The sequence below is a fragment of the Puntigrus tetrazona genome, chromosome 14, assembly GCF_018831695.1.
Source record: "Puntigrus tetrazona isolate hp1 chromosome 14, ASM1883169v1, whole genome shotgun sequence".
Lineage (NCBI taxonomy): Eukaryota > Metazoa > Chordata > Actinopteri > Cypriniformes > Cyprinidae > Puntigrus > Puntigrus tetrazona.
Window position 1 is genome coordinate 25,015,520 of NC_056712.1, and position 25,686 is coordinate 25,041,205.

General features: G+C 36.9%; 2 protein-coding genes and 1 long non-coding RNA gene across 4 annotated transcripts in view; 2 read left to right on the forward strand and 1 right to left on the reverse strand.

The window, feature by feature from the left end:
• Positions 1-8,393, forward strand: part of glra4a (glycine receptor, alpha 4a) — a 34,028-nt gene extending 25,635 nt beyond the window's left edge. The window contains exons 6-10 of one of the 2 annotated variants that reach the window (XM_043256842.1): positions 1,447-1,584; positions 1,834-2,048; positions 2,786-2,939; positions 4,660-4,757; positions 7,442-8,393. In XM_043256842.1, the coding sequence (XP_043112777.1) occupies positions 1,447-1,584; positions 1,834-2,048; positions 2,786-2,939; positions 4,660-4,757; positions 7,442-7,735 (899 nt within the window). In that variant the 3' untranslated portion in view covers positions 7,736-8,393. The remainder of the gene's footprint in view (positions 1-1,446; positions 1,585-1,833; positions 2,049-2,785; positions 2,940-4,659; positions 4,758-7,441) is intronic. The other variant, XM_043256841.1, reaches the window with a different exon arrangement.
• The window catches only part of LOC122357450, a 34,913-nt gene continuing 10,633 nt past the window's right edge, over positions 1,407-25,686 (reverse strand). Inside the window, exons 4-5 of the long non-coding RNA XR_006252479.1 lie at positions 1,844-2,080; positions 1,407-1,535 (exon numbers count right to left, since the gene is read on the reverse strand). This is a non-coding gene — a long non-coding RNA (uncharacterized LOC122357450). The remainder of the gene's footprint in view (positions 1,536-1,843; positions 2,081-25,686) is intronic.
• gla (galactosidase, alpha) lies at positions 21,125-25,262 on the forward strand. The gene is made up of 7 exons (XM_043256843.1): positions 21,125-21,367; positions 21,984-22,158; positions 22,739-22,916; positions 23,004-23,095; positions 23,752-23,913; positions 24,023-24,220; positions 24,326-25,262. The coding sequence occupies exons 1-7, from the start codon at positions 21,207-21,209 to the stop codon at positions 24,611-24,613; spliced, it is 1,254 nt and encodes a 417-aa protein (XP_043112778.1). The 5' UTR covers positions 21,125-21,206; the 3' UTR covers positions 24,614-25,262.

A 25,686-nucleotide genomic window follows, 5' to 3' on the forward strand; every position in this document is an offset into this window, starting at 1 on the left:
TGAATTGACATGTTTAATATTACAAATGATTACTATTTCAAATACATGCAGTTATCTTTTACTAAAAGATCCTGAAAAAAAAATTCACTGTTTCAACAAAAAATATTATTCTGCACAGCTATTTTCAGCATAGCTAACAAGATAAATAAATAACCTCTAACACTGAAGATGAACCTCTCTTACACTATTTGTAACTCTAATAATGAACATACATTTTTCTCATGTTATTTATGTTTTAAGTTTGTTTTTTTTCTACATTTTTTCTATGTTACACCATAGGACACAATTTGTAATTCTCAAGTACCCTGTCACACTCTGCTGTTGCTTAGGAACGAGGAAACAAATAAACTTTGTGGGGAGCAAAACACAGGGAAAAAAACAAGTCTGACATACCCACTATTAGAATGATTTCTGAAGGAACATGAGACACTGAAGACTAGTGTAACAGCTACTGAAAAAAATCTGCCTTAACACCACATGGGATAAATTACATTTAAAAAAAAAAAAAAAAAAAAAAAAAAAAATAATATATATATATATATATATATATATATAGGAGTTAAAAAGTTATTTTAAATAGCATTTATACATCACAACATTACTGTTTTAATGCATTTTTAATCAGATATCAGCCTTGGTGATATAAGCCTTCATTTTTACTTAGACTGCAAGGAACAAGTAAGTTCTAAAAGACTAACATTATGGGAATATTATTTCATATAATACCTTTTTGGTATATATATTGACATTTAAAACACTAGACCGTCCTCATCTCTGAAAACATTCATATTCCTAGTACTAGTTTGAATACAATGTTTGGAACCACACCAAACTTTTCAAAGACACCATGACATTCAAGGACTTTCAGTCTTCATCCTTTTTTCATGGGTTTGTTTTTTTGAAGACGAAGGGGGACTAGAGGTTTCTGAATAATAGATGTCTTTGTAAATCCCTGAGGGTCTCTGATAGACATCAATATTATTCAGATTTGTCAAGTATGCTACACTGTTATTGCATGCCTCATGCATTTTTAATAGGGCCCTAATCTCACCATGTACTACGGAGCTGTTAGGAATTATGTGGGGGATGTGAAGATACTGTAGCAAGCAGCATGAATGGACCCAATAAATAATTATATAAGAGAAAGATTTTCAATTAATTTGCTTAGATACCGTGTATCGTTTATATGGTTTGTCATTTCTAGACTACCATACTAACATTAGTGAGTGTCTATAGTGTAATAATCCAGAACATGACATCTTTACTATCCAAAGGTCTGCATCAGACCTACCATCTATCAATACGCTACTCTGGTTTGTTGTCTGGCAGATGACCTTTTACACGGTGTACAAAGTATGGGACGAGAGAGGAAGCATGACAGGTCCAGTTCACACTCTTTTGCACAGATGTGCATTTTTCTATCTCATTCTCTATCCTTTTTCACAGTCGGCTACACCATGAATGATCTGATCTTCGAGTGGCTTTCTGATAGCCCTGTGCAGGTGGCGGATGACTTGACACTTCCACAATTTGTACTAAAGGAGGAAAAAGATCTTGGCTACTGCACTAAGCACTACAACACAGGTACATATTTCACTATGACCTTAATGCACATCAAACAATATCTATTAAAAAAAAAACTTATACACTATGGTATAAAGAATTATTTTCAAATTTTTAAATCTGTTTACATGGTGTCACCAATACATAAACCTGCAATAATATTATTAAATATATAATCCTAACCAAAGGTACTTAACCAGTTTAAAAAACGCATTACATGTTGCTGTACATAAATACTTACCTATTCTGACATTCTTTGTGATCTCCTAGGTAAATTTACCTGCATTGAGGTGAAGTTTCACTTAGAGAGACAGATGGGCTACTATCTCATTCAGATGTACATCCCCAGTCTGCTCATTGTCATCCTGTCCTGGGTGTCCTTCTGGATCAACATGGATGCCGCCCCTGCTCGGGTAGGCTTGGGTATCACCACTGTGCTCACCATGACCACCCAGAGCTCCGGTTCACGCGCTTCTCTACCCAAGGTAAGATAGCTAAAATAACCAAAACTCTGCTCCTGCGAGAAAAAAAAAAAAAAAGAAAACCCCTTCAGAAAGTGCAGTTATAAAATAATGAGTGCAATAATTAGACAATCAATAAAAATGAGGAAAACACATGAGAGCAGAGAGAGAGGTGGGAATAAGCTTGAAGGGCTATTTGTTAAATTAGCAGGAAACGGATGAAAGCACAGTTGATTCAGTTTCAGGATTTATTCGCTAAAAAATCTCTTGTTTTATTCATTATGTTCTGAACGTAATACAGATTGCTCTTAACAAATACAATTCTATAAAAGTTCCATAAAGAGTTCGCAGTAGTCCCACTACCATGTGAAGTGAAGCACTAGAAAACTAAGCAATCATATGCTAATCATATGCGCACGCATCACAAAGCGTGTTGTTTTCTTATAATTAAAATTAATTTTAACAAAAATAGCAGGCATAAACATAAATGAATTACTGTAAGATGGAACATGCCCCCTACCAAATGTTTTCTGCCATTTTTTTGCCAGTCTGCCTGCTTGTAAAAGAATTAAATTTAAAATATTCATTCATAATTGAAATAATGCTCGCTTAAGTTGTTTTAGGCAATCAAAAATGTGTTGTTTTATGTAAAAGGTATTAACTGATATCCAATAAAAATTCAAAGTCAACACTGCCTCGTTATTCCTAGCAATGCCTTTATTGATTAACTGCTGATATTGGTTTAAACTTGTGATTCCTAGGTTTCCTACGTGAAGGCCATTGACATCTGGATGGCCGTTTGTCTGTTGTTTGTGTTTGCTGCATTGCTGGAGTACGCAGCAGTCAACTTCGTCTCAAGGCAACACAAGGAGTTCATCAGGCTGCGCAAGAAGCAGCGAAGGCAGAGAATAGTAAGTGCGAACAAACGCGCACACACATACACGCAAACAAATACAGCCTGTCCTGTCACCCTGGATTACACTTTGACTCGCATCTCTTCTCATTGTGCTCAGCCACATATCCAAACACTGGCAACGGCCACACTAGTCTACAGCTGGCTGTCACATCTCGTGTGAGGGAATTCAGATCAGCCTGTTTCCATAGTGAACAGTCCCCTGTGCTGAGCCCACCATTTGTGCCACCTTGTAAAGCCTTGCCACAGCCAATTTCCAAAGGCCAACAACCTGCTTCCTGATCCGAGATCAGAGACACGGACTGAAATTCTAAAGAGGCTTCTAAACGAAAAGCTTAGAAAATACCCTCTGGACTTTGAAGAGTAAAATGACTTTGAACACATTAAACGTTAACAGATTTAAAATGTAATTTCTATAAATCCTGAAATTTTGGACTATAATAAAGATCAAAGCCCAACATTCACATTTAAAACTATATTGGCTAAAACAACTAAGGCACTTTCTGGGCTTGTACGACAGCGTTTGCCGTCCAAGCTCAAAGTGCTGAAGATTTACGAGAGTGTTCGTTGGATCTGAATCAATAATGAGAGAAAAATGAGAATAACTCCTATTAAGAATGAGGGAGTTCTCCTCCCCCTCCTGCCTTGGAGATCTAGGCAGCCATTACTCTTCGTCCTATTCTCTCCCGCCAAGAAAGACTTCGGTCTGAATGATCAATCTGGGTGGTATCGATGCACGGGTCACTGGCTGAGAGAGCTGTTAGGCTGATGGACCAACTACTGGCCAGAATTAATCAATACAACAAATCCTTGGCTTTATCCTGCCTTAATAACACTATAGACAAATTAGGCCACATGTTTCTGCTCAAGAAAACACACACAGATGGGTGCTGTGAGGATTGTGCCCAGTTCAGGGATGCACAAAACCACATATTTTTGGAACTAACCAGTAGTCCGTTGCTTGAAAGACTAGTTGACTTATTAAATAAATATTTAGACTGCTTTCAGATTCACGTGAGGCCTTTTTTAGGGGTGCTTTTATACATCTTTGATATATAAGTGAATACAAAGATACAAAGTTTAACCTGCAAATGTATATGTATATACATATAATTGTATTTCATATTTTTTTTATTTCTAGAATGTTAGATAAAAAAAAAAATAGGTAATCAGAACCTACCAAAAAAAATAAAAAATTATCTCAGTAATATGCTGATTAGTATATGTGTCTTTAACACCAGCATGACCATTATCCACTTGTCTAAAAACTTTATCAAGTTTTGCTGAAGAGTCTGAAAGATAATGGTCGGATTTAGCTTGAGTGTGCACTTTATTGGAGTGTCCCTCAGAAACCTGCAAAGGAGTGTACACTCACAAGTAGTGTTGCCTAGCAACTTGGATGGTGCTGGAGAGCAGCGGCTTGATAGCTGTTGTCTCTTAAATTCTTCTTGAAGTATTTACACAGTTGCCAATATTAATGAAAATAAGTCTGCTCAGCCTGCTTAGAAATGTTATGCACTATTTGATGCCTGAAAATGCACTGAACTGTGCAGGATACATAAGAATGACAGCTTGATGGATGGATGGATGGATGGATGTGCTCTATTGATCCCCAGAAGTTAATTTAGAGAAAGAACGAGACAGATGTTCCAAACTGTTATATAACAGAAACATTTCACAATGCACCATGCTCACTGCCATTCTTCCTCATGAAGGATCGAGCAATGCAGCCAGGAAGCTTCGACTCACTACGGAGAGTGAACAAGCTCCCTGGCAACAGCACCAGCAAATTCAACCAGCACTGCAACACCTGCGCCAGGGTAAAAATACCATCTGTGTCCCCATCTTATTTGCCCACAAGCAACAACTGAGTCCTATAAACCCAGAACCCCCTCCGTCCTACTGGCCCAGTTCACAGCTGGTATAAACATACTTCTCAAGTGATCGCTTACAATTGTCATTTATTCCTGAAAGTAATGCGTCTCCTGTGATCACTTGTGATTGGATATAGAAATGAATGTTAATGCCAGTTGTAAAATGTGGCATTACTGCCCACAAACTTCCTTTATACCCCTTAAATCCATAAAGCAATAATGCAAAAACAGTGCGGATTAGGCATTTAAGCATATTTACTTTAAGCACATATGAAATACAAATTTTTGTCCGATACTCCTGAGCAAATATGGACATACTAAAGCAGATAAAAACACTGTAAACAAATGTGTAAACTTTGATTAAGAAAAAAAAAAACAGTAGAAGTAAGTTTTATATATTTAACTGTAGCTTATATTAATATGCTCTGATATACACAATGGATTATGATAATATACTTTGATACTAACATGTGACCTAATGTGTATAACGTATACAACAACAGGAAAAATGTCAAGTTGTTTAAAGCTGGGCTCACACTACAGGAATATTAAAATAATAACTGATCGTGAAATCTGGTTGCAGCACACACACAACAAGATTTCAACATCCTGGATCATCGCTACAAGACATTATTAAAATGATCACGCCAGAGGCAGCGCCTCATGTGATATCACAACAGTTCGTCAATGAGGTTTCGGTGATGTTTACATTAGCTAGCGTGCTAGCAGCTTTCTGTACTCACTTCAGACATTATTCAGACAGTCGTGTTGTCTTCATTATCCAACGTTGCCGTAACTTACAGCTACTGTTTTACGGTTGCACATTTGACATTGTGAAATTACTATTCCATAGCCGTCATTATCGCGATTTAAATGCTAAATATCAAACATGTTTGATATGATCGGGGCGGCTCTGACTTGTGTGCAAACAGATCGGGAGGTGCAAAGTTATATCGGTGAATGCCTCACAATACCAGATAATCAATAATAATAATAATAATAATAATAATAAAAATAATAATTACCAGATGGTCTGATCAAGGTGCATGACAAGCTCCGATTCTCAGGAGGGGAAAATCGGGGCTAAAAATCCTGTAGTGTGAGCCAGGTCTAAGTGTTATTGTCAAATTGTCAATTTATAAATTTAAATTCTGAGCTGACAAAATTTTTAATTTTGCACGTTAATCAACTATGCACTTTTAGAGGTAGCAGTTTTACAGACTTCTACCTTTAAAATTACGTTCAATTTCTTAGTATATAAGCAAACGCACCAATGAGTATCCTTAAAGCATGTGCTTATAGTAAAATATAAGCGTTATACCTTTCCCCGGAATGTTTCTTTCCTTTAGACTTTCGATTCCTTTAGATTTTGTTTAGTGACCCAGTGTGCAGTAGTGCTTAGTTCTCATACAGATGGAAGTGACATGTTTTATACTTAATCGTTTTTGCAGCAGAGTTCTTTTTACATGCTAGATTCAGACACTGAGTCTGGATACAGCCTGGCCATGATTAATAAGGTAAGCACTGACCTAAACTGTGTTCACAGGTGACATTCACTCTCTTTAAAGGGTGTCTTTATCTTAAACCAAACACATCATTATTCCTAGGCATGTGATTGACTGGATTGTTTTTAGGTTCAAGCAGAGGATTTAATGAAGAACTAAACGAGAACTTAATCTTCTTATCCTCTGGAGGAAAGGGGTAATTTGTCATAGATTGACAGATAAACTGATACAAATGACTAATTTATATGGCATTAGAGGCAAAGAACTAGGCCAAAGTGTTACACGTGGAAAAGTAAGGGGAACACTTACAAAATTTGTTTTGTTCAGTTTTTTTTAGTAAGGAAACAAGCAGGAATCATTATTGTGTCCATCTTTACCTATTTTTCTTCCCCAGGTTATTTGTATTATTGTTATTTAACATCATGCAAGTTGAAAATGATCGATCTTTGGGTTACTGTCAAATTAAGTCAAACGAGTGCAACTGTAAAATAAATAAATAAAATGAACTAAATAAATGATGTCAAGATCTGTCTGCTCTTATTAAATGCTGGAATGCATCCCATTCTGTCGCTCCTAGATGTACAACTAACTTTTGGCAAAATATGGCAAGAGAGAGAGAAGAAAAGGCAAGAAAATGAACTTTTATGTGACTTAAATAATTACCTGTACTTTTTTCCTTGTACAAACATCTAAATAGTCCTCAATTAAAATACATCTGTGTTTGTAGAAAAATTACATAAGTCAAAATTACTCACTATAGATTATAGATATTTTCAGAAAAAAAACAAACTTATTGTAATTTTGCTTTGTATGTATTTTGATTTAATACTGTTTACACAGAAACAAGACAAAATACAGAGTAACATAATTACTTTTCCAATTAAAGCTGTACTTAGGTTCACTTGACATTTAACTTTTTACTTACAGTGTCTGCATTTAAGAATATATTGCCCCTAAAAACATCTAGCATGTGTTTTCTTAAACAATTGCAATTTTTTGTTTGAAAGTGCCCTGCAGTCCCCTTCAGTTTCTGTGATGGACTGGCAGTTTTTATTGTGCGGTAACAACAGCATTTATCAAATTTTCTCTGTTGCCTGCTTCTAAAAAAATGCCCTTCTGTTAAAGGAGGAGGAGCTTGTTCGGGAGAGCCGTGGCTTTTACTTTCGTGGGTACGGACTGGGCCATTGCTTACAAGCGAAAGACGGGACAGCTGTGGAGGGGTCCAACGTATTCACCCCACCACCCCCAGTGCAAGTGCTGTACGACGGGGAGGCCGTCCGGAAGCGGTTTGTGGACCGAGCCAAGCGAATCGACACCATATCCAGAGCCGTGTTTCCTCTCAGCTTCCTCATATTCAACGTCTTCTACTGGATCACCTACAAAGTGCTGCGACACGAGGACATCCACGCCAACCTGTAATCGTTCCTGGTTACACCCCTTGTTCATCTTAATGCTTCTTTTCTTTTCTTATATCTCTTAATTTGAACCAAACCCGCCTGTCATACTTTCACTAGAAGTGTATTTCAAAGGCATATTCACCCCAGAAATGCCGTCAGTGCTAAAACCATGTGCTCAGGTGTGACTTCTGGATTTCAAAAAGATTTTAAAGTGCCCACTTAGAGCGAAGGGGGCTCGTAGATGCAAATGCTGCTGTTGGGGACCTGGCTCTCCTCTCTTTCACATCTTCATTCGAGTGGATTGCACTAATAGCCAGTGCTATTGTCCTCACTTTGTAGGCTCCATTTGAGTTATTGGCTGAAAGATTCTCGGTTGGATAGAAAATATTGACTTGAATTTTACCACAAGGCGCATCCTTGAATGAATGTTTTTGAAAACCTCAAAACAAATGTGTTTTTTTACATCCTAAAATGCCAAACTAATGGGCTGTGAAGGGGAGGATTGGGATTTATTATTCATGGGAACAGTTACAGGGCAACGGTGTACTGTTTTATTAAATAATGAGATTATAAATAAATATATGACTGTATAAAGTGTATATATGCAGAGTTGTTCACAGACTGCAGACAGCACAAATGTGTATTTCTTTTTGTCTTTTGAATTTGAATAAATGGATATTCTACCAGCATGTCTCAGTTGTTGTGTTTCGCGCTGCAAAAAAAAAGCACAAAAAAGTATTTAATCTGGATTTATTTCAGGATTAACGTATTATGAACTCTTCAGAGCAATTCTTCTGTTGTTTTTCATTACCATTAATCATTCCATTCGGAAAATGCAAAAATCCAAATCATTCCATCATGTGTTAAATCGCTTAAACTAATGCCCGAAAGAAACGGATGATTTGTGAAGCTCTGTCACTGTGGCAGTGCTAGGCTTTAATTGTCAACAAACAGAGACATGTATCACGCATCACAGCCATTCTTTATTATTGCTAGCCCCAAATGTGTCCCTCAGTCAAACATAAAAGCCGTCGTTTATTTTCCTGTCCGAGGAGCCGTTGGAGGATGTGCTGAAATGCAGGGTGAAGGAGAAAAGCCTTCGTGCCGAAGAAGGACGGATGAGGATTTTAATGGGAATCACAAGGTGTTTTTTATCAGCTAATGAGTTTGAAAAGGACTCTGCGTTCTTTGCTAATGACAATGAATTAAGGCCGTCAACCTCTGCGCATAGCCCTTTGTCTGAGGAGTAACTAATCTAGTCTTCTGTATGCTAGTGTCCCATGGGTTAGTGAGCGTATGTACAGACGAGCAAGTGGAAAAGGAAACAAAATGCTTTGTGCAGGAAATGATAAATATAGATTAATGCCGTCCTATTTTTAAACAGATTACCCTGGTTTCTAATACCTAACCAACTGAATTACAATTACTACACCCATTAAAGTCAACATCAAATGGAAAACCAACCCTATTTCATTCACCTTATTCATCGATTTTCTAAATGCACCTTTTATTAGACTTATTAGGAATGATTCATTCATGTATGTTTCATTTCTATAAACTTTTTCACTTGCTGATTTTAAACAAATTGTCAAAACTCAGTCTTCTGTTTAAATGACTTCTGTTTAAATTTGGTGACAAATGTTGGAGAAAAGCAGAAAATATCTGTGTCAATACTTTTTTTTTAAAGCAACCTAAAGGTTACTTAGATTGCAGCAACCTAATACAACCTAAATCCTGGTTCATTGTCCATTCTAATCTGTCCAATTGAAATAAGGGTAAAAACATGCATAAATGCATTTAATAATAATAATAATAATAATAATAATAATAATAATAATAATAATAATAATAAAAGAACTGCTTGATTTTTGTCAAGAACTGAGAATGAAATGAACTGAAATGTGAAATAATAAAAATCTGAAATTTTAAATATCTAGCATTCAAACTGACAAAATTCTAATAAAGGCTTTTGGAACTGTTTCTAATAGGTTGAATGAACACTATAAGAGTCAAGAGCCTTGCCTGTTAGTAAATATAGTTGAATGTAAACATAGCCGGTGAGATCATGCGTATCATGGAATTTTACTTGACATTAGAATAAAAATGTGCAGAAATGCCATCCTCCTAACTAGTCCATCCAGAACTAACTGCAGAGATGTAGGAGTCCTATCAAGCTATAATGTGTTGCTGTCGAAATTTCAACCGCTCGTGATGAGAATGGTTCTTTTTTAATTCAGATACAAACCAACACCCCACTCAAACAGCAGCTAGCCTTGGATAGTTTAAGGTTTCTCAATTTGAGCGAATGTGGTGGCTTGACATATTCGCTTAAGCCCTGCACACATGCTGACAGTTTAAGCAGATTTTTTTCCAAGAGAAAATCTGGGGGCAATTGGCAAATGTCAGAAAGATTGGCTATTGTATCTCACGATGTGCATTTTCCGTGAGAGGCTTTTTGAGTTAACACAGTGGGATACTGCATTTACTGCCTCTGAGAAGGTCCTTCACGCAGACCATGAAGGATAGAAAGAATGACCGAGAAAGAAAGAAAAGAAAGAAAGAGCAAGGATATTTTTCCCATGCAGCAACCCTTCGTTTTCTTCATTTCCTCCAGTCGTAACTCTTTTGTTACATGAAGCTCTTTGGTTTGGTTTTTAGGGGGCAAACTGTGCCTTTGTAGGATTTAAGAAGATTTTCTAAATCTGCAGCCCATGACTGACAAACACAAAATAGGACTGTGATTTATAGCATACAGCGACACTCCTCCTGCCCTCCCCTCGATCAGCGTATCTCCCGACTGTGCTGCCTGTATCACAGATACAGAAACTCTAATGGATTTCAATCACAGAGGAAATCACACAGACGCCTCCTTTGAGATTGTTCCATGGCTCTTCCCCTCAATAAGCACCAAGGATTCATAAGCTAACATCATTACGCTATACATCCCTACAACATTTACTTCTACAAATGTGCGTATCTGATCTGTGCAGGTGTCCTGAGACTTTGGATAATGCGACCTTGGAATATGTGTGTGCAAGAGAGGAAATGACGGATAAAAGAAAGAGAGACAGAAAAACAGAGAGACATGCATTCAAGGACATCCCTGAGAGAAATCAATGAAACAATATTCCTCTACATTTATTGATTCGAAATATGCTGTTGTGAATGAAGTGTGAATGATTTTATATTCTGTTTATCTCACTCCCTCCCTGAAGAATTCGGTTCAAATCGCCACAAAGCACAAGCCAAACGCATTAGTCATATTCTCAGGAGAGCAACTGAGGTCTTTGCATTTATTCTTCATCTTCATGTAAGCAGTCAATAACATGGGAAGTGGGCAGGGTTGTTGGATGTGATGAATGGGAGGTCCAGATCTTATCCTGGGTCTGTCCTTGCACCAACCCAATGGAATAATCAACATCTGAGTAGAATGTGAATAGAGCCTTGGGGAAAGTAATATTGTTGGAAGCACTCTTAGATAGATCAGATAATGGGGGGGTGGGTTAAATTTAGTTGTATATTTGTTCAAGAAGTTGAATTTATACAGCACTAATCTAATAAGCAAATGTAAGCACTGAGCTTGTGAACCTTTAAACAGGTTGCCAGATGTTCTTGCTGTTTTTGATTTGAATCTTTCTCAAATTATCAGGTTTTACACAAACCAAATACAAAGGCATTCTGAAACTCTTTGACGTTAATATAAGAATTAGATGTTATACGTTTAGATAAGAATAAAAAAAGTGTGAACAGACAAGAAGCCGTTGCTCTAAACTACCTAAATTAGAAAAAGGCTACAAAAGAACATTCAAGCGCTGAGATGTCCCAGTCCCTGTCCAATTATCAGAAAGTGAAGACTGTATCAAACCACTTTTAAAAAGCGTTTTCAAACCAAAATCTTGAGAGAGATGCTTCAGAGTGAGTAGCATTTACTTTGAAAGAGCTACAGAGTTAAGTAACAGAAAAGTTTTAAAAGGAACAATACATAAAACAGAGAATAAAGAAAATACCAAAAGCAAAAATGTTGCAGTTTAAAAAATATGTATAAATATACACATATAATGCTCTGCAATGAACAACAATCTCAAACACATTCAACATAAATACTTGAGTGGCAGATCAATATGACTGAGTATAAACATTCACCACTGCAAGTAAGAAACTGGCACTGTTTGAAAATTGTTGTATAAGCATCAGTCAAACCTTAATCACCCTGAACAAACCCAGGTAGCATAAGTACGTCTGCAAGATGTCAGTTAAAGATCTCTTGATCTGAAAAGCATCTGCTGTCTGACAGTTTTACATACGTTACAAAGACATCTAATGGACATCTGTTTGACTTCTAAAATGAAACGTCCTATAGAAAATAATACATCTTGCAAGGCGTTTATGTTAAAACGTAACAAAGGTACAAAAAGGTTTTGTACATGTAAGAAGCGAATTGTTCTATATGAGCAGCCTTGTCGAAATGGATTGAAATTTACCTTTCATATGCGGTCATGTCACTGGCTTTCTTTGCCTTTGTGTGTACTGTGGAGTGATCCGATTTCTCTTATACTCTGTCTTAAGATGTCCCCTGACAGCCTTATAAAGGCTCCTGTCAAGGTCCGTTTCTCAGTGAATGCCACAGCTACATTAAAGAATGCAGTAGACTTTACAACATACACAAAGTTTAACCGTGCATATTATCCCTTCTATTATGCAAACATATAAAGGCAATCATAGTCATGATATTCTGTAAATTAGGAATTTTAGGGGGTTGATTTATGTCTCCTGTTTCTTTCCTCCTCTCACATTTACTATTTGAGCCAAGTCATGTCTTCAGGGAAAGAGACGTACCCATTACGGAGATGAAAACTAATTTTGGAGGCTAGCTAGGCTTGCTTCAGGTGTTCTCCGAGATCAAGTACACAAAGAGGAAAGTATTTTTCTCCTGCCCAGCCGCCCATCTGTCAGACCCAACCCCAGGCTGGGTGCCTTAAAAGCCCTGTAATTGATGGAACCCGGAGGTCACGATGAGACAATATTTGATATAGAATATAGATTTTTAAAACACACTGTGCCCTGTTAAAAATGAAAGGAGAAGGATGAAGAGGAGGGATGGGGGAATAGGCAGCCTTACGCAATCACACCCTCCAAGCTCTTTGCTGCAGCAACCCTTTCAATCATTTAGCTAGAATTACTCATATGATTGAGGTTTTGCTTTACATTACTTTCACCGAGTTTCATTTTAGGCTCAGTCAGAGTGAAAATTAGTCCAGAAAATTTGCAAAAACATGATGATAGAGCTTTGACTGAACAATATCACACAAGTGCTGTTGTTCACAAATACAACAGCAAGTGATAACAATATCTGTAAAAACGGCATAATTATGAGCAAAACAGTTTTACAAACATTAAATTAAAGAAGCTGTTCACCCAAAAATGACATTTTGCCAAAAAACGTACTCAGAGACTGTGAGATATTTACCATTAAATGACTTGCTCACCACTGGATTCTGTGCAGTGAATGGGTGCCGTCAAAAGGAGAGCTGATAAAAACATTACAAATAATCCAATTTTAATGTATTTTAATTAAATGTATAATATTTGATGTAAGTCTGCATGTTTGTAGGAAACAAATTCACCATTGGTCATTTGTTTTGCTTCTGAATAATAGTGCATTTCAGCAAATCGGTTGAATGAATAATTTGCAGACTCGTTCACAAAATGTAAAGAAAACTGTGCTCTGCTAATAGCCTACCGTCTTTCTGGAAAACACAAACACAGAAAAGCAAAGCAGTAACTTGTAAATTTACCAAAACTTAAAATATTTAATTGTAAAAACTTTCACACAAAACTGTTACGAGCCATGTGAAAAAACAGATCATACATAAAAGATTTCTTCACGTTAAGCAGTGTGGCTCTAAGTGATCTGAACTAGAAGGAAATGGTCAGAAAAAGTGAAGAAGGTCTGCTTTCCTCTTCCTTTTCTTCATTTCTCCCACTTCTTAATGCCAATTTTCTCTCTAACTTCACTCTAACTTTTCTCTCCGCCTGTGTTAATGGTTTCAAGCGGGGCTGCCTGAGGTTAGCTAACTCAGAAAATGATAGGAAATCATATACCGGTTAGTGCAGTAAGAGGCTCTGGCAATTTCTTTAATTGCTTCGCCTTGTGCATTGACTCCTTTCTATATACAGGAAGAAAGTATGCGTCTTCTGCCAGTCAGGTGTTTTACTCCACTTCAGGTTTGCGTTAGCTGACAACATTTGCAGTGCCGTCTCTGACCGTTTTTGCTTTATCTGTTTGGTTCGTTTAGCTGCAGGAACAGGCAAAAAGGCAAAGCTCTTCACAAAAAGGCTATGGAACAAAAGAGACGAGAGGCAAAAATCTTCAGCCAAACATGAAAAATCTGCTATTGTTTACTCACTGTGATGCCATTTCCACAGAACTCAATAAAAGGTTTTGAAAGAATCCTCACACTGATATTTAGAAAATGTGAAACAATTCAATGTTATCACAGGCTGTCAACCTCAAAAACAAGGCAAAAAAACAATAACAGCAACATAAACGACCGATGACGTATGAAGTTATTGATGTCCAACTTGCGCCATACTGTCATATTTGGTTTGAAAACTGGAATATAATTAGTAAATAATCACTTAAACCACATGTTGTTTCTCACACAAACCTATCGTAAAGCTCCAGAAAATGTACCATATGGACTATACTTTTATCTTGCGCTTTTTTAGGATATTTACAGCTTTTAGTCACTATGAACGCTGTTTTATGGAAAATTTTGAGATTCCTTTAATTCTTCCTTTTTCTCCACTCCTCCTTGGAAAACCTTTCTTCATATGCATTCGGGGTAAACAGAAGATTTCTTCTCCTTGCTCTTTCTCCCCACCCTTTAGACATCCTTCACACTTTAATACCTCGGAGACAGCTGGAAAAGGACAACCTGTGTGCTATTCCTTCGCCATGTTGACACTGAATCAGTGCCGCAGGTCAGCAGTGTGAGATGAGAAATAATGACTTTCTGTGGAAAGAGGGAGGTGGATGTTCCTGATTCACAGGCGGTCAGGTTAAAGTGCAATAGCTTTACAGTTTTTACCATCGGCGAAGTGAAGCCAGGACCTCCCTGTAATACACACAGTACCGCACTGCAAACCGACATCACTAGCCGTCTGTCACCATGACAACTGGCAGACACGCACACATACACATGCCAAAAATTCCACTTCATACCCATTTTCTTCAATCTATCTACTAAACGTCTAAATCCCTCTTCTGTATGTGTACATTTTAAAAGCCAGCAGATGAACAGACATGTCACGATGAAAAGCAGATATCTATCAGATATTCACACTACACACACTTCACTTTCATTCTCAACATGCATATTAATTTACACACATGCTATAATTCAAAGATGTCTGGTGACCCACAAATTTATAGAACGAAAAGAAATTTGACCAATGTAGGATCTGAATGTCAAAGTTTGATCTTGTAGCTCTATAAAAATTTATGGCGGCATCGTTTGAGGTGTTGTGGTCAAGTACATTATTTATTTTGTTGAGTTTTTTTGTTTTGTTTTGTTTTTGTCAGTCTTGGCCAGTTTGCCTGACAAAGGTCTTTGACTGAAACATTGCAAATTTTTATATTTTAGATTAACAGGTAAACAGGTAAAGTTTCAAAAGGTAGATCAACAAAACATTATTTGAATATTAAAAAAGTACAGGCACGGGTTTAAAAATAAATCGTAGGAATGTGGGAAAATTGATGTAGGAAAATTAAAAACAGGAATGGATGGAATGGATTTTTATTTTATCAGGTGCACTTGAGATAAGATATTTATAAATGTTTTCCGGTGTTGTTTTTTTTATACTTGTGGCTTCTCTATAAATAAAAAACCAAAAGACCTATAGTGTCACATCATATCATGTTGCAGCAGGGACCAAAGTGATGTCACGTTCAAAGCCAAGTGTGACTTTGTCTTCACTCTCTACAAGAAAGCTAAAAATGAGGAGACACGTCTGTAGGAGGAATAACCTCTGCGCTCCCCGATTGGCTCCACAGAGAACAGGCTAGTGATAAATAAAAAGGTCACTTTCTCCATAGCAATTAAAACGGAGTAAGTCCTTCTGCTAAATATCACATTGGATTTCTCAGAATGTCACCTGCAGCATATTAATGACCGTTTGTGATGTTTCTTAAGGTTAGGCTTGTTTGTTGCATTGTCTTTGCTTGCTGCTTCAGTAACAGACAGACACTGTTTACTCAGATTGTTGAGAGAATCTTACAGAACACTTTCCCCGCTTTTCAGCACATAATCAATACTCAAGCTTTAGGTAATAAGCAGAAACCAACAACAGAGACAGTTCAGAGATTTCAACCACGGTTTGTGATATACTGTTTTTATCACCTCAACAGAAACACATTTCAGAAACCTATTGTGGCTCGAAGTGCCCAGCAATCATAAAATGTTTTTACTACATTTCACAACACTGCATTTCAGTTGCAGGTAGATAACATTGAAATATGATGCTTAAAAATGTTCTAGAAGCCTTAAAATGTCAATATATATTATTTTTACAATAAAAACAAAACAAGGCCAGACTGAATCATTTATAGAAAGCTTTATATGGGGTTTAAAGTAATGTTCTTCATCCATTTAATAAGGCATCTCAGACACATAATGAAAACACCAGGCAGAATTACAGCGATTGTGCAACATTATTTATCTATATTCTTACTGAAATACTGTGCAAATGTATGAAGTGGTAATTTACCACAACTGCAACATTTAATGTAAATACATATTATTATAATTTATACTTAAATGTGAAAAGGAAACAGTTCTATTAAATAATTAATAATAAAAGAACACTGGAAATATGCTGATTATTTGGATTTACATGAGTGGGCATGACCAAGGTCCAAAAACGTTAAAACAATATTTATAACAACTTTATAACATTATAACAACATTTCTAAAAAAAAAAGTGGATTTATTCTGGCTCTCCCTGATTCAATACAATAGCTATTTCAGGAACACTACAAGGTTCGATACAATAAGTTTCATTTGTCAACATTAGTTAACTACATTAGTTTACATGAACTAAGATTGAACAGTACTTTTGCATTTTTTATTAACTAATTTCAGCATTTACTAATGCATTATTAAAATCACAGGTTGTATTTCTCACAGGTTGTGACTGTACTTTCATTAACTTACATTAACACATTTTAATAAACAGTGTAATAAAAGCGTTGCTATTTGTTTGCTTATGTTACTTAATAAATTAACTAATGTTAACAAATGAAACCTTATTGTAAAGTGTTGCCCCTTCATATTATAATTTGATACTATGTTGTCTGAATGGTTAAAAACAAAACAATCCATTATTTTAACATGCTACAAATTAATTGAACAAATTCATGTTGATTTATTTCAGCTTTGCTAAAATAACCTGCTACTATGAAAGGGAGATAGTACATATGTCTATATTAAATATAATGGGGTTTCAGCATACCAACATTTGCATTTGTCACTTTATTTAACAAAAAAATGTTGATAGTCAAATAGGGGGAAACAAGTGGTATGGAACAGCCCTTGTTGCCACGGTAACCACTGCCTACCAAGGACGGGGAAGTAATAAGTCTATGGGAGTGGCAGGGGTGGGGGAGGGTGTTACCAAACCCAAAGGGAGGCAAATAGATGAGAATGGGGTGCAGAGAGGGGAAAGGAACGGAAAGGAGGAGAGGAAAAAGATGTAACTGGGGCTCGAGTGAATTGAGCTCATGCACCATTTCTCCACCTCCACCCTCAACTCCCAGTGCTGTCATTATCACTATCAACAACATTTGTCTCTGCTGGGGCCTCCATCATAAAAATCACATCATTTCTCTTTATTACAACTGTGGTAGACCAGCTCAGACTTGCCTCATCACCCATGGAAGATGGCGTTTCAGCCCAGGGGCCAGTGATGTGGCGTATCCAGAGGAAGGGATCGAGCTGAAGAAGTTCCTATACCCCATTATTTACTGCTCGCCACCCACGGAACTGTGTGCTGTCCAAACAGGCATTCCCATCAACCCTCTGCAATGTTTCATTTAAACCGCTGTGCGTAGAAAAAAAAAAAAAAAAAAAAAAAAAAAAGGAAGTGCTTACATTCGTCTTACCAGACACAGGTATATAATGCAAATAAATAAATACTCAATATGGCAGTTATCTGTCAGGCTTTCGGTCCAGCTCTCAGTATTAGATTTCCACTTTGCTAGTGTGTAGCTAGGTTTTGGTGAACAACAACCCAGAACAAATCCCATAATTGTGGGTGAAACTTAATTAGGTGGTTTCCTGCCTCTTGACAGTAAACGGCTGAGGTGAGGAAAACTGTATGAGGCATAACACATAATGAAGCCAAATTTCTTAAGCTGAATGTTGTGTTGACATTCGCTTCCAGAAGTAGGCAATTCCCCTGACAACGCTACACAATATTGCTGCTCATAATTATTGGCTGAAGTGACATGAAGCAAAAATTTGGTGGTCCCACACAGTCAGCACTTTAGGGTCACATTAAGGCTCTCTGCTAAGCCTACAAGGCATATGACTGTCATGGTTCCTATAAAACAATAATTAGAAGTCGGTCCCAGGGTAACACCATTCAGAGGCAGCGCCGCATAGGTTTTAGTCATTTGCACTTAAAATAATTTTGACGTAAAGTCCTGCAGGAGCATTTCATACACATACACTAAATTGATTTGTTCAAAAAGGACGGAAACTAATTTTGATCCAATTTAGCCCACAGCAAGTGGATCCCATGCTGATAGGTGTGCTACTCATGTGTAACAAAAAGGAAATGGATTGTGTTGGCTTCATTTAGTGTAATGGACAATCTGCAATGGAGTGCACTGGAGAAAAACACCAGAATGCTGAAGCCTGGATTAGGCAATTTGATTTAACGAGTCAACTGTGCTGTGTAACTCGTGTGACTCTTTATATGTCAAGGCCAAACTTTCTCAAGAATTTTGCATTGGTTGTTGTCTAAGCACCCACTGAACTGAAAGATTATTTAGCAGTTATTTAGCATTGACTAATTAGATCGTATCTAATTGTAGTTTTCATTAAAGAGGTCCACCCCAAAAGAAAAAAAAAATCATTAAAAACTTTGTATAAAAATGAAAGTGAGCAAGAGATTGGAAAGAGAAGTGAATAGAGAGGTAGATTGCTGAATTTCTTTTAGGATTACACCACCACTCTTGCAGGTCATCGATTTCACCCTGTCCTATTTACGGGCAACGCCGCAGTAATAAGCAGTTCTATCTAATTACTACAAGAGCAAAAGATCATTCAGTCTTTACAAAAAGTAGATTGTAAAAGGCCACACTATTATAGTACAGTAATCATATCGTACAAGAAGGTCATTTCTGCTCACTCCATGATGCTTTGGAGGACCGCAAGCAGGATCATGTATCGATCACAATATTAAAATTGATTTTCTCAAAATATACTAAAGCTCCCTCACCTCAGCCTTGTAACTCGTCAGTGAAGGAGTTGCTATGAGATCATTGTTAATAATGTTGGTGAGTAATGAAAAACAAACCATTATTGGAAACCATTTTCAAAGCAACCTAACACTAAGATTATAATTAAGACTATAATTTCTCAAGTTGCACATTTGACAGGCATCTTTATAAAGGAGATGAGCACTGAGGGGGAGGGGGTCTGCAACTACTTTCCAATTTTAGCTTGGTACAACCAGCTTCGTTCAGACTAATGGCTTACCAGGCAGTAAAATATTACACATTCACAATGAACAAGAAATGCCTGTGAAAAGGTTAGGGAATTTCCGGTGTCTTTCAACCCTAAAATAAAATAAAATAAATCAAATCAATTTCATCCGCTAAAGCTAAGGCAGGCTGTTTTTTTCAAAAGATAAGTTCGATCTTACAAACTACAATAACGCCGCACTGGGGAGCCTCCCACCAATCCCTGCTGACCTCCCTGACTCCTTTCCATTTTTACCCGTTATTTCATAACATGTCTATACATAAGCCAGAGGTGACAACCTGTTCAATTAAATGGCACAGTGGCAAAATGGAAAGTGATGGATAGGCATTTGTGCCCGGGGATGAAATGAGTGGGCTGTGGACCTCTACAATCCATCCTTTGAAAACACAGCTGAGGTGGAGATAGGCAGTTCCTTCCAATGCAATGAAACAAACATCAAAAAATTGGAGAATCTATCTCTGCTGTAAACCCAGATGCTGCTACACTACTAAAACCAGTTTTGCTACCAGACCCACTGACTGGTCCATTTATCAAGAAGCCCAAGAAAAATTGAACTCTGACATTTGGAGGCCTTTGCAGCATTGTCTTTACTATGCCTGCCCTCCTTGGTACAACATTTAGGTTGATATTACTGTTCTCCAAACTCTTGACATTTGGAATTTGTATCCCCAAAACAGTCCATTTTCAGGCATAGACACCAAGGAACACCAAGGAAATGCAGAACGGCATATTAAAGTAATGCCATATTATGCAGTGTGTGATTAAATGTGCATAAATGCTTTGCAAGTGCATTTTGCAAGAGATTTTTATTTTCCTTCACCTATGGAAAAAGTAGATCTGACTACACTGAATCAATTCAAGTAATTAGATGGCTGGGAAATTAATTAGAAAATATGAAGCATGTTCAGCAAAACATTCTTAATGGTATTGAGGTTTAATACACTCAACAAAAGCACAAATATTAGCATATACCAGGAGCTGTAGAGCTGCACAATTCTATCAATTCTATAAGATTATTGCAAATCATGCCATGTGACATGTGTCTAATAATCTTGAGTATGTAGACAGTATGATGACAACTTGTAGTGACTCGTAAACAATGACACAAGTTGCTATTGATGAATGAAACGCCATTATATTGTACTAATTGCTAAACAAAAACAGCATTAACACCCATTCTTGAAATAAAATGCAATGACTAGCCTAACTCAGAAAACTTGGTGTTGTAACTATTGGGTGTTTTGCTACATCACCAACTAGTTAGATATGAACTACAAGGGTGATGCCAAAATCATACATAATGCCCACAGATTGGTGTGTGACATCAAAGTACCACGAGAGCTTATATATACACACACTCAAATGCTTATAATAATATATATATGCCTGCTTCTAGCCCCGCTTCAAGTCAGCCAAGAAGCCGGAACTAAAACATTGAGTAAAAAAATGGGGTATTTTTTTTTATTTTGGGTGAACTATTCCTCGTCTCTCGTTGTATGCACCATATAAAACACTATCGACATCAATTAAAGAGCCAGGAAACGAAGCCAGCACAAATCATAGAATGATTTGATTATTATTGACAGGATTATGATTAGTTTTGACAGGAGCGCGCGTGTGACGTCACAGACCGAGGAGCTCGCATGTTTGCGCCCAACACGCTGTAAACACGGAAGTGAAACTTCTTGTAGCTGCAGGGTTCAGTCATTCATCTGCACAAACATGAGTGTTCCAGATATAGTCTTTGTCGGGGTTATGTCTTTATTAGTTCCAGCTTCGGCGCTGGATAATGGACTGGCTTTAACCCCCACCATGGGCTGGTTGCACTGGGAGAGATTCATGTGCAACGTCGACTGTGATACGGATCCTCAGAACTGCATTAGGTGAGAGCGTGACCTGATGACCGTCAAAGTTTTACTAAACCAGTAATAACGAAGATGTGCAATATTGCATTTTAGGTCATTTTTGGATGCTTATCATTGAAAAGTGTCATAGTAGCACTGTACGGTCATTTATGATCTGTATATGAATATAATAATTCACTATCGTTCATGTTACACTAATACGGTATGTAAAAATGACAAAAAAAAATGTGGTTGGTAAATGCACATTCAATAATAAATGTGTAAGCAAAAAAGCCTGTGACATAGGTCACTCCAAACTCCAAGAAGAGAACCATTTATATCAATTTATACTTTTACTTATTTTTTCATGCATAAAATGGCACAATTATAGAATTACGTGGTGTCTAAAAAATGAGGAAGAAAACCCGAATACTTATGTCACATGACTGACTGTTAAAGCATGTGATGTTAAATCTCTAAAAAAAATCTTCTCATACTGTGCTAAAAGGGCAAAGGGCGTTTATAGGTCTCATATAGTACTGTTTAGAACAGAAGCTTTTTTTTCACACTTGCACACTCGGACAATCTGTCCCAAACAGTGGGCAGATGTTCGACCAAGATGCCCTGTTCCTCATGCCGTTGTGTGTTTTGGCAGAGAGGAACTGTTCATGGAGATGGCAGATGTGATGGTGAAAGAAGGATGGAAAGATGCTGGATATGAGTTTGTGTGCATTGACGATTGCTGGCCTTCACACGAGAGGGATAACCAGGGACGTCTGCAGGCCGACCCCAAGAGGTTTCCCAGTGGAATCAAAAAACTGGCCGATTATGTGAGTATCTGTTGGCTTCATTAAGGCTAGTAGAGGATACATACATGCATTTGGTTCGCATGTAGCATTACCTAAAATTGAAACGATAAGCTTGCTTCTCCAAATTAATGTTTTCATCATCTACTAGCCCTCATCTCACATCAACACCTTATGTTATTAAGCTGAAAATAAGATAATGTATTCCTTGCACAAATCTATCATGGATATTATGATAATAATTTGATTGAAAGATATATTTAATTAATTTAATGATTATTTTATATTAAGACACCTGCATTAAAGATATAAAATGTACACAACTGTTGATATAAAATGAATCAGTAATATTATTAAGTTAATATTAATATAATATTAATATTATTAAGTTAATTAGCCCACACTTAATTTTTCATCACAATGCAATACTGAGAAGCCATACTTTGCTATCAAATAGCAATCTGCCATAGCTTGGTTTATCCAAATCTTTTTGTCAGTTATATATCGCCCCCTACTGTTGTCTTACTGATATCACAGTAAAATGACAATCTGACCCAATGTTATATAAGTTGTAATAAATATAAAATCTTTATTGTGTTTTAAGGTCCATGCCAAAGGTCTGAAGCTGGGAATATATGCAGATGTTGGCACAAGGACATGTGCAGGCTACCCTGGGACTTTGGGCTACTATGACATTGATGCTAAAACCTTTGCAGACTGGGGTGTGGATCTGTTAAAATTCGATGGATGCTTCATGCCTGACTGGCATCAGCTGGGAGAAGGTAGGTCGATATGCAAGTCTGAGCAGTATGCTGATGAATTTCAGAGATCAGCTAAGAAATGCTTTACACAATTTTATTGTTTCCCAGGTTATATGAACATGTCAAGAGCTCTAAACCAGACAGGCAGAAGTATTGTTTACTCCTGTGAATGGCCATTATATGAGTGGCAACACCAACAGGTGAGTTTTTTGGGGGTTTTTTTTATTAAAAGAGCATCAAATATTTTTCACTTCTTAAAGGGATTGTAAACTACAAACTATTTTATATAATTTTGTTGTTGACATTTTTTTGTTTTGTTGTAGCCTTGTTGTTTCAAACCTGCATGACCTACTTCCTTCTGCTAAAAAATAAAAGAGGATTTTTATATATATATATATATATATATATATATATATATATATATATATATATATATATATATATATATATATATATATAATTTTTTTTTTTTTTTTTTTTAGTTTTTTTATTTTATCCATTTCATGTTTAAAAGACAAGAATTTATTTTACTTTTCATTTCATTTCTTTTTTTTCTGCCCTGTTTAATAATATTAAGCATCATAGCATTAATATTGACTCTTAAAGACAACAAATAGATTTTGAAGAATGTTTGTAAGCATATATTTTCAGTTTCCATTGACCTGCACTGTAATACAACGAAAATCATTGGGAACTGTAATTGTTTAGTTACCAACATTCTTCAAAATATCCCCTTTTGTGTTCAGCAGAAGACAGAAAGTCATACTGGTTTGGAACGACACTGGGGTGAGTAAGTACTGACAAATTGTTCATTTTGTGGAGTTCTATACTTTGAAATTGAATTCTTGAATTCCAGCCTGACTACGAGGCAATCCGCAAGACCTGTAACCACTGGCGTAACTACGGAGATGTTTATGACCAGTGGACCAGTGTGAAGAGCATCCTGGACTGGACAGCTGATCATCAGAAAATCGTTGTCCCCGTGGCAGGACCAGGTGGATGGAATGACCCTGACATGGTATAAAGCATCTCATCTGGTTATTTTACTCTGAAATCACAATGAGTAATTTAAAATAAGCTTAATGTGAATTTTTATTATTTCATATTTCTGGTTATGACACCTCAAGCTGATAATAGGGAACTTCGGCCTGAGCCGCGATCAGCAGCAGACTCAGATGGCCTTGTGGGCTATCATGGCTGCCCCACTTCTGATGTCCAACGACCTGCGAGACATTTGTCCCAAGGCCAAAGAACTGCTGCAGAACAAACAGATCATTGCCATCAACCAGGACCCTCTGGGCATTCAGGGCCATCGTACAATAAAGGTAAAGTATCCTGGCCCACCTTAGTGGCAAATGACGGTCTTAACCTATCCTTTGTTTCATTACGGTATCTGTCAGCGAGCTGAAATACATTTATCTTGTTCACAGGCTGACAGTTTTGAGGTGTGGGAGCGGCGCTTGTCAGGCAACAGGCTGGCCGTGGCAGTGATGAATAGGCAGGAGATTGGTGGTCCACGCAGATTTATCATTTCTGCAGCGACGCTGCCTAGTTGGCAGCTCTGTGACCCGAAGTGCAACGTAACGCAGATCCTGCCTGTGTACCAGGAAATGGGTGTCCAGAATCTCTTGTCAGAGGTGACGGTCAAAGTCAATCCTACAGGCACAACGCTTCTCACTGTCAGCCCTGTCAAAAGCAGTCCTCATGACACCCCGTGACTTGACTTGGAAAGCAAAACTTTCCAAAGAAATGGGAATGTATTATTGCACTAATGTGATAAGAGTTCAACTTCCTGGTGTGTGTTTTTTTTTTTTTTTTTGTCCCTTTTGAACACAGCTGTAGAATCCATTTTCAAAAGTTCACACTAAGCGATCAAAATGTACAAAAACATTCACAAAGCACTTTAAATGTTCAGTTTTTACATTAGCTTTGTTTTCAGTTTTATTAAGATCTACTCTAATTCAAAACCTCATCAGATTTGTCCGTAAGCTGTTCCACTCCACACTGAAGATTTACAATGTGTTTAAACGGTTCAGTGCCAAATAACATCTTATTTTAACATACATAAGGACCCTCAGGGATTTCACGGATCATTTGGCAGCTCATGTCTTGTTCTGTAATGGATATAATTGATCTGAAATCAATTAAAGCATTTATGCAAGTTTTAGTGCTATTTTTTTTATTATATTACTATAACGTAATGGGCACTTTACGCTCAATGTAATCAATATGTTGGTGAACCTTTGATTCATATCTCTTTAGTCTCTTTCTCCTGTTCTTACAAACACTGGTCAAATTGGCATAAAGCATGATTATCTGTACCAACAAATGATAGTTATAATAAATGATGTTTTGTGTTGGAAATGACGTTAATCTTGGAAAATAAGTTTACTTACAGTAAAAACCTGGAATCATGACATCTCTAAAACAAGAGCAAATTTCCAAAAGAAAAAAATAATAACAAAAAGTTATAAACATAACAAATATGTATTGACCGTATCACATATACAAAAAAACAACACGTTTACAAATGACATTGATATATAGTTCATGAAAACATTGTAATAGCGCCATCACCTGTTTTGGAGGCACACAAGGCTTCATTCTTATCATCACATGCATGAACTGCAGCATATGACCAAAAACCACCTGTTAGTTTTTTTATTAGTAACAACACAGAACTATCCAAACTTCTTGTGTGTATATATATATATAGTATATATATATATATATATATATATATATATATATATATATATATATATATATATATATAGTTTAAATAGTGCTA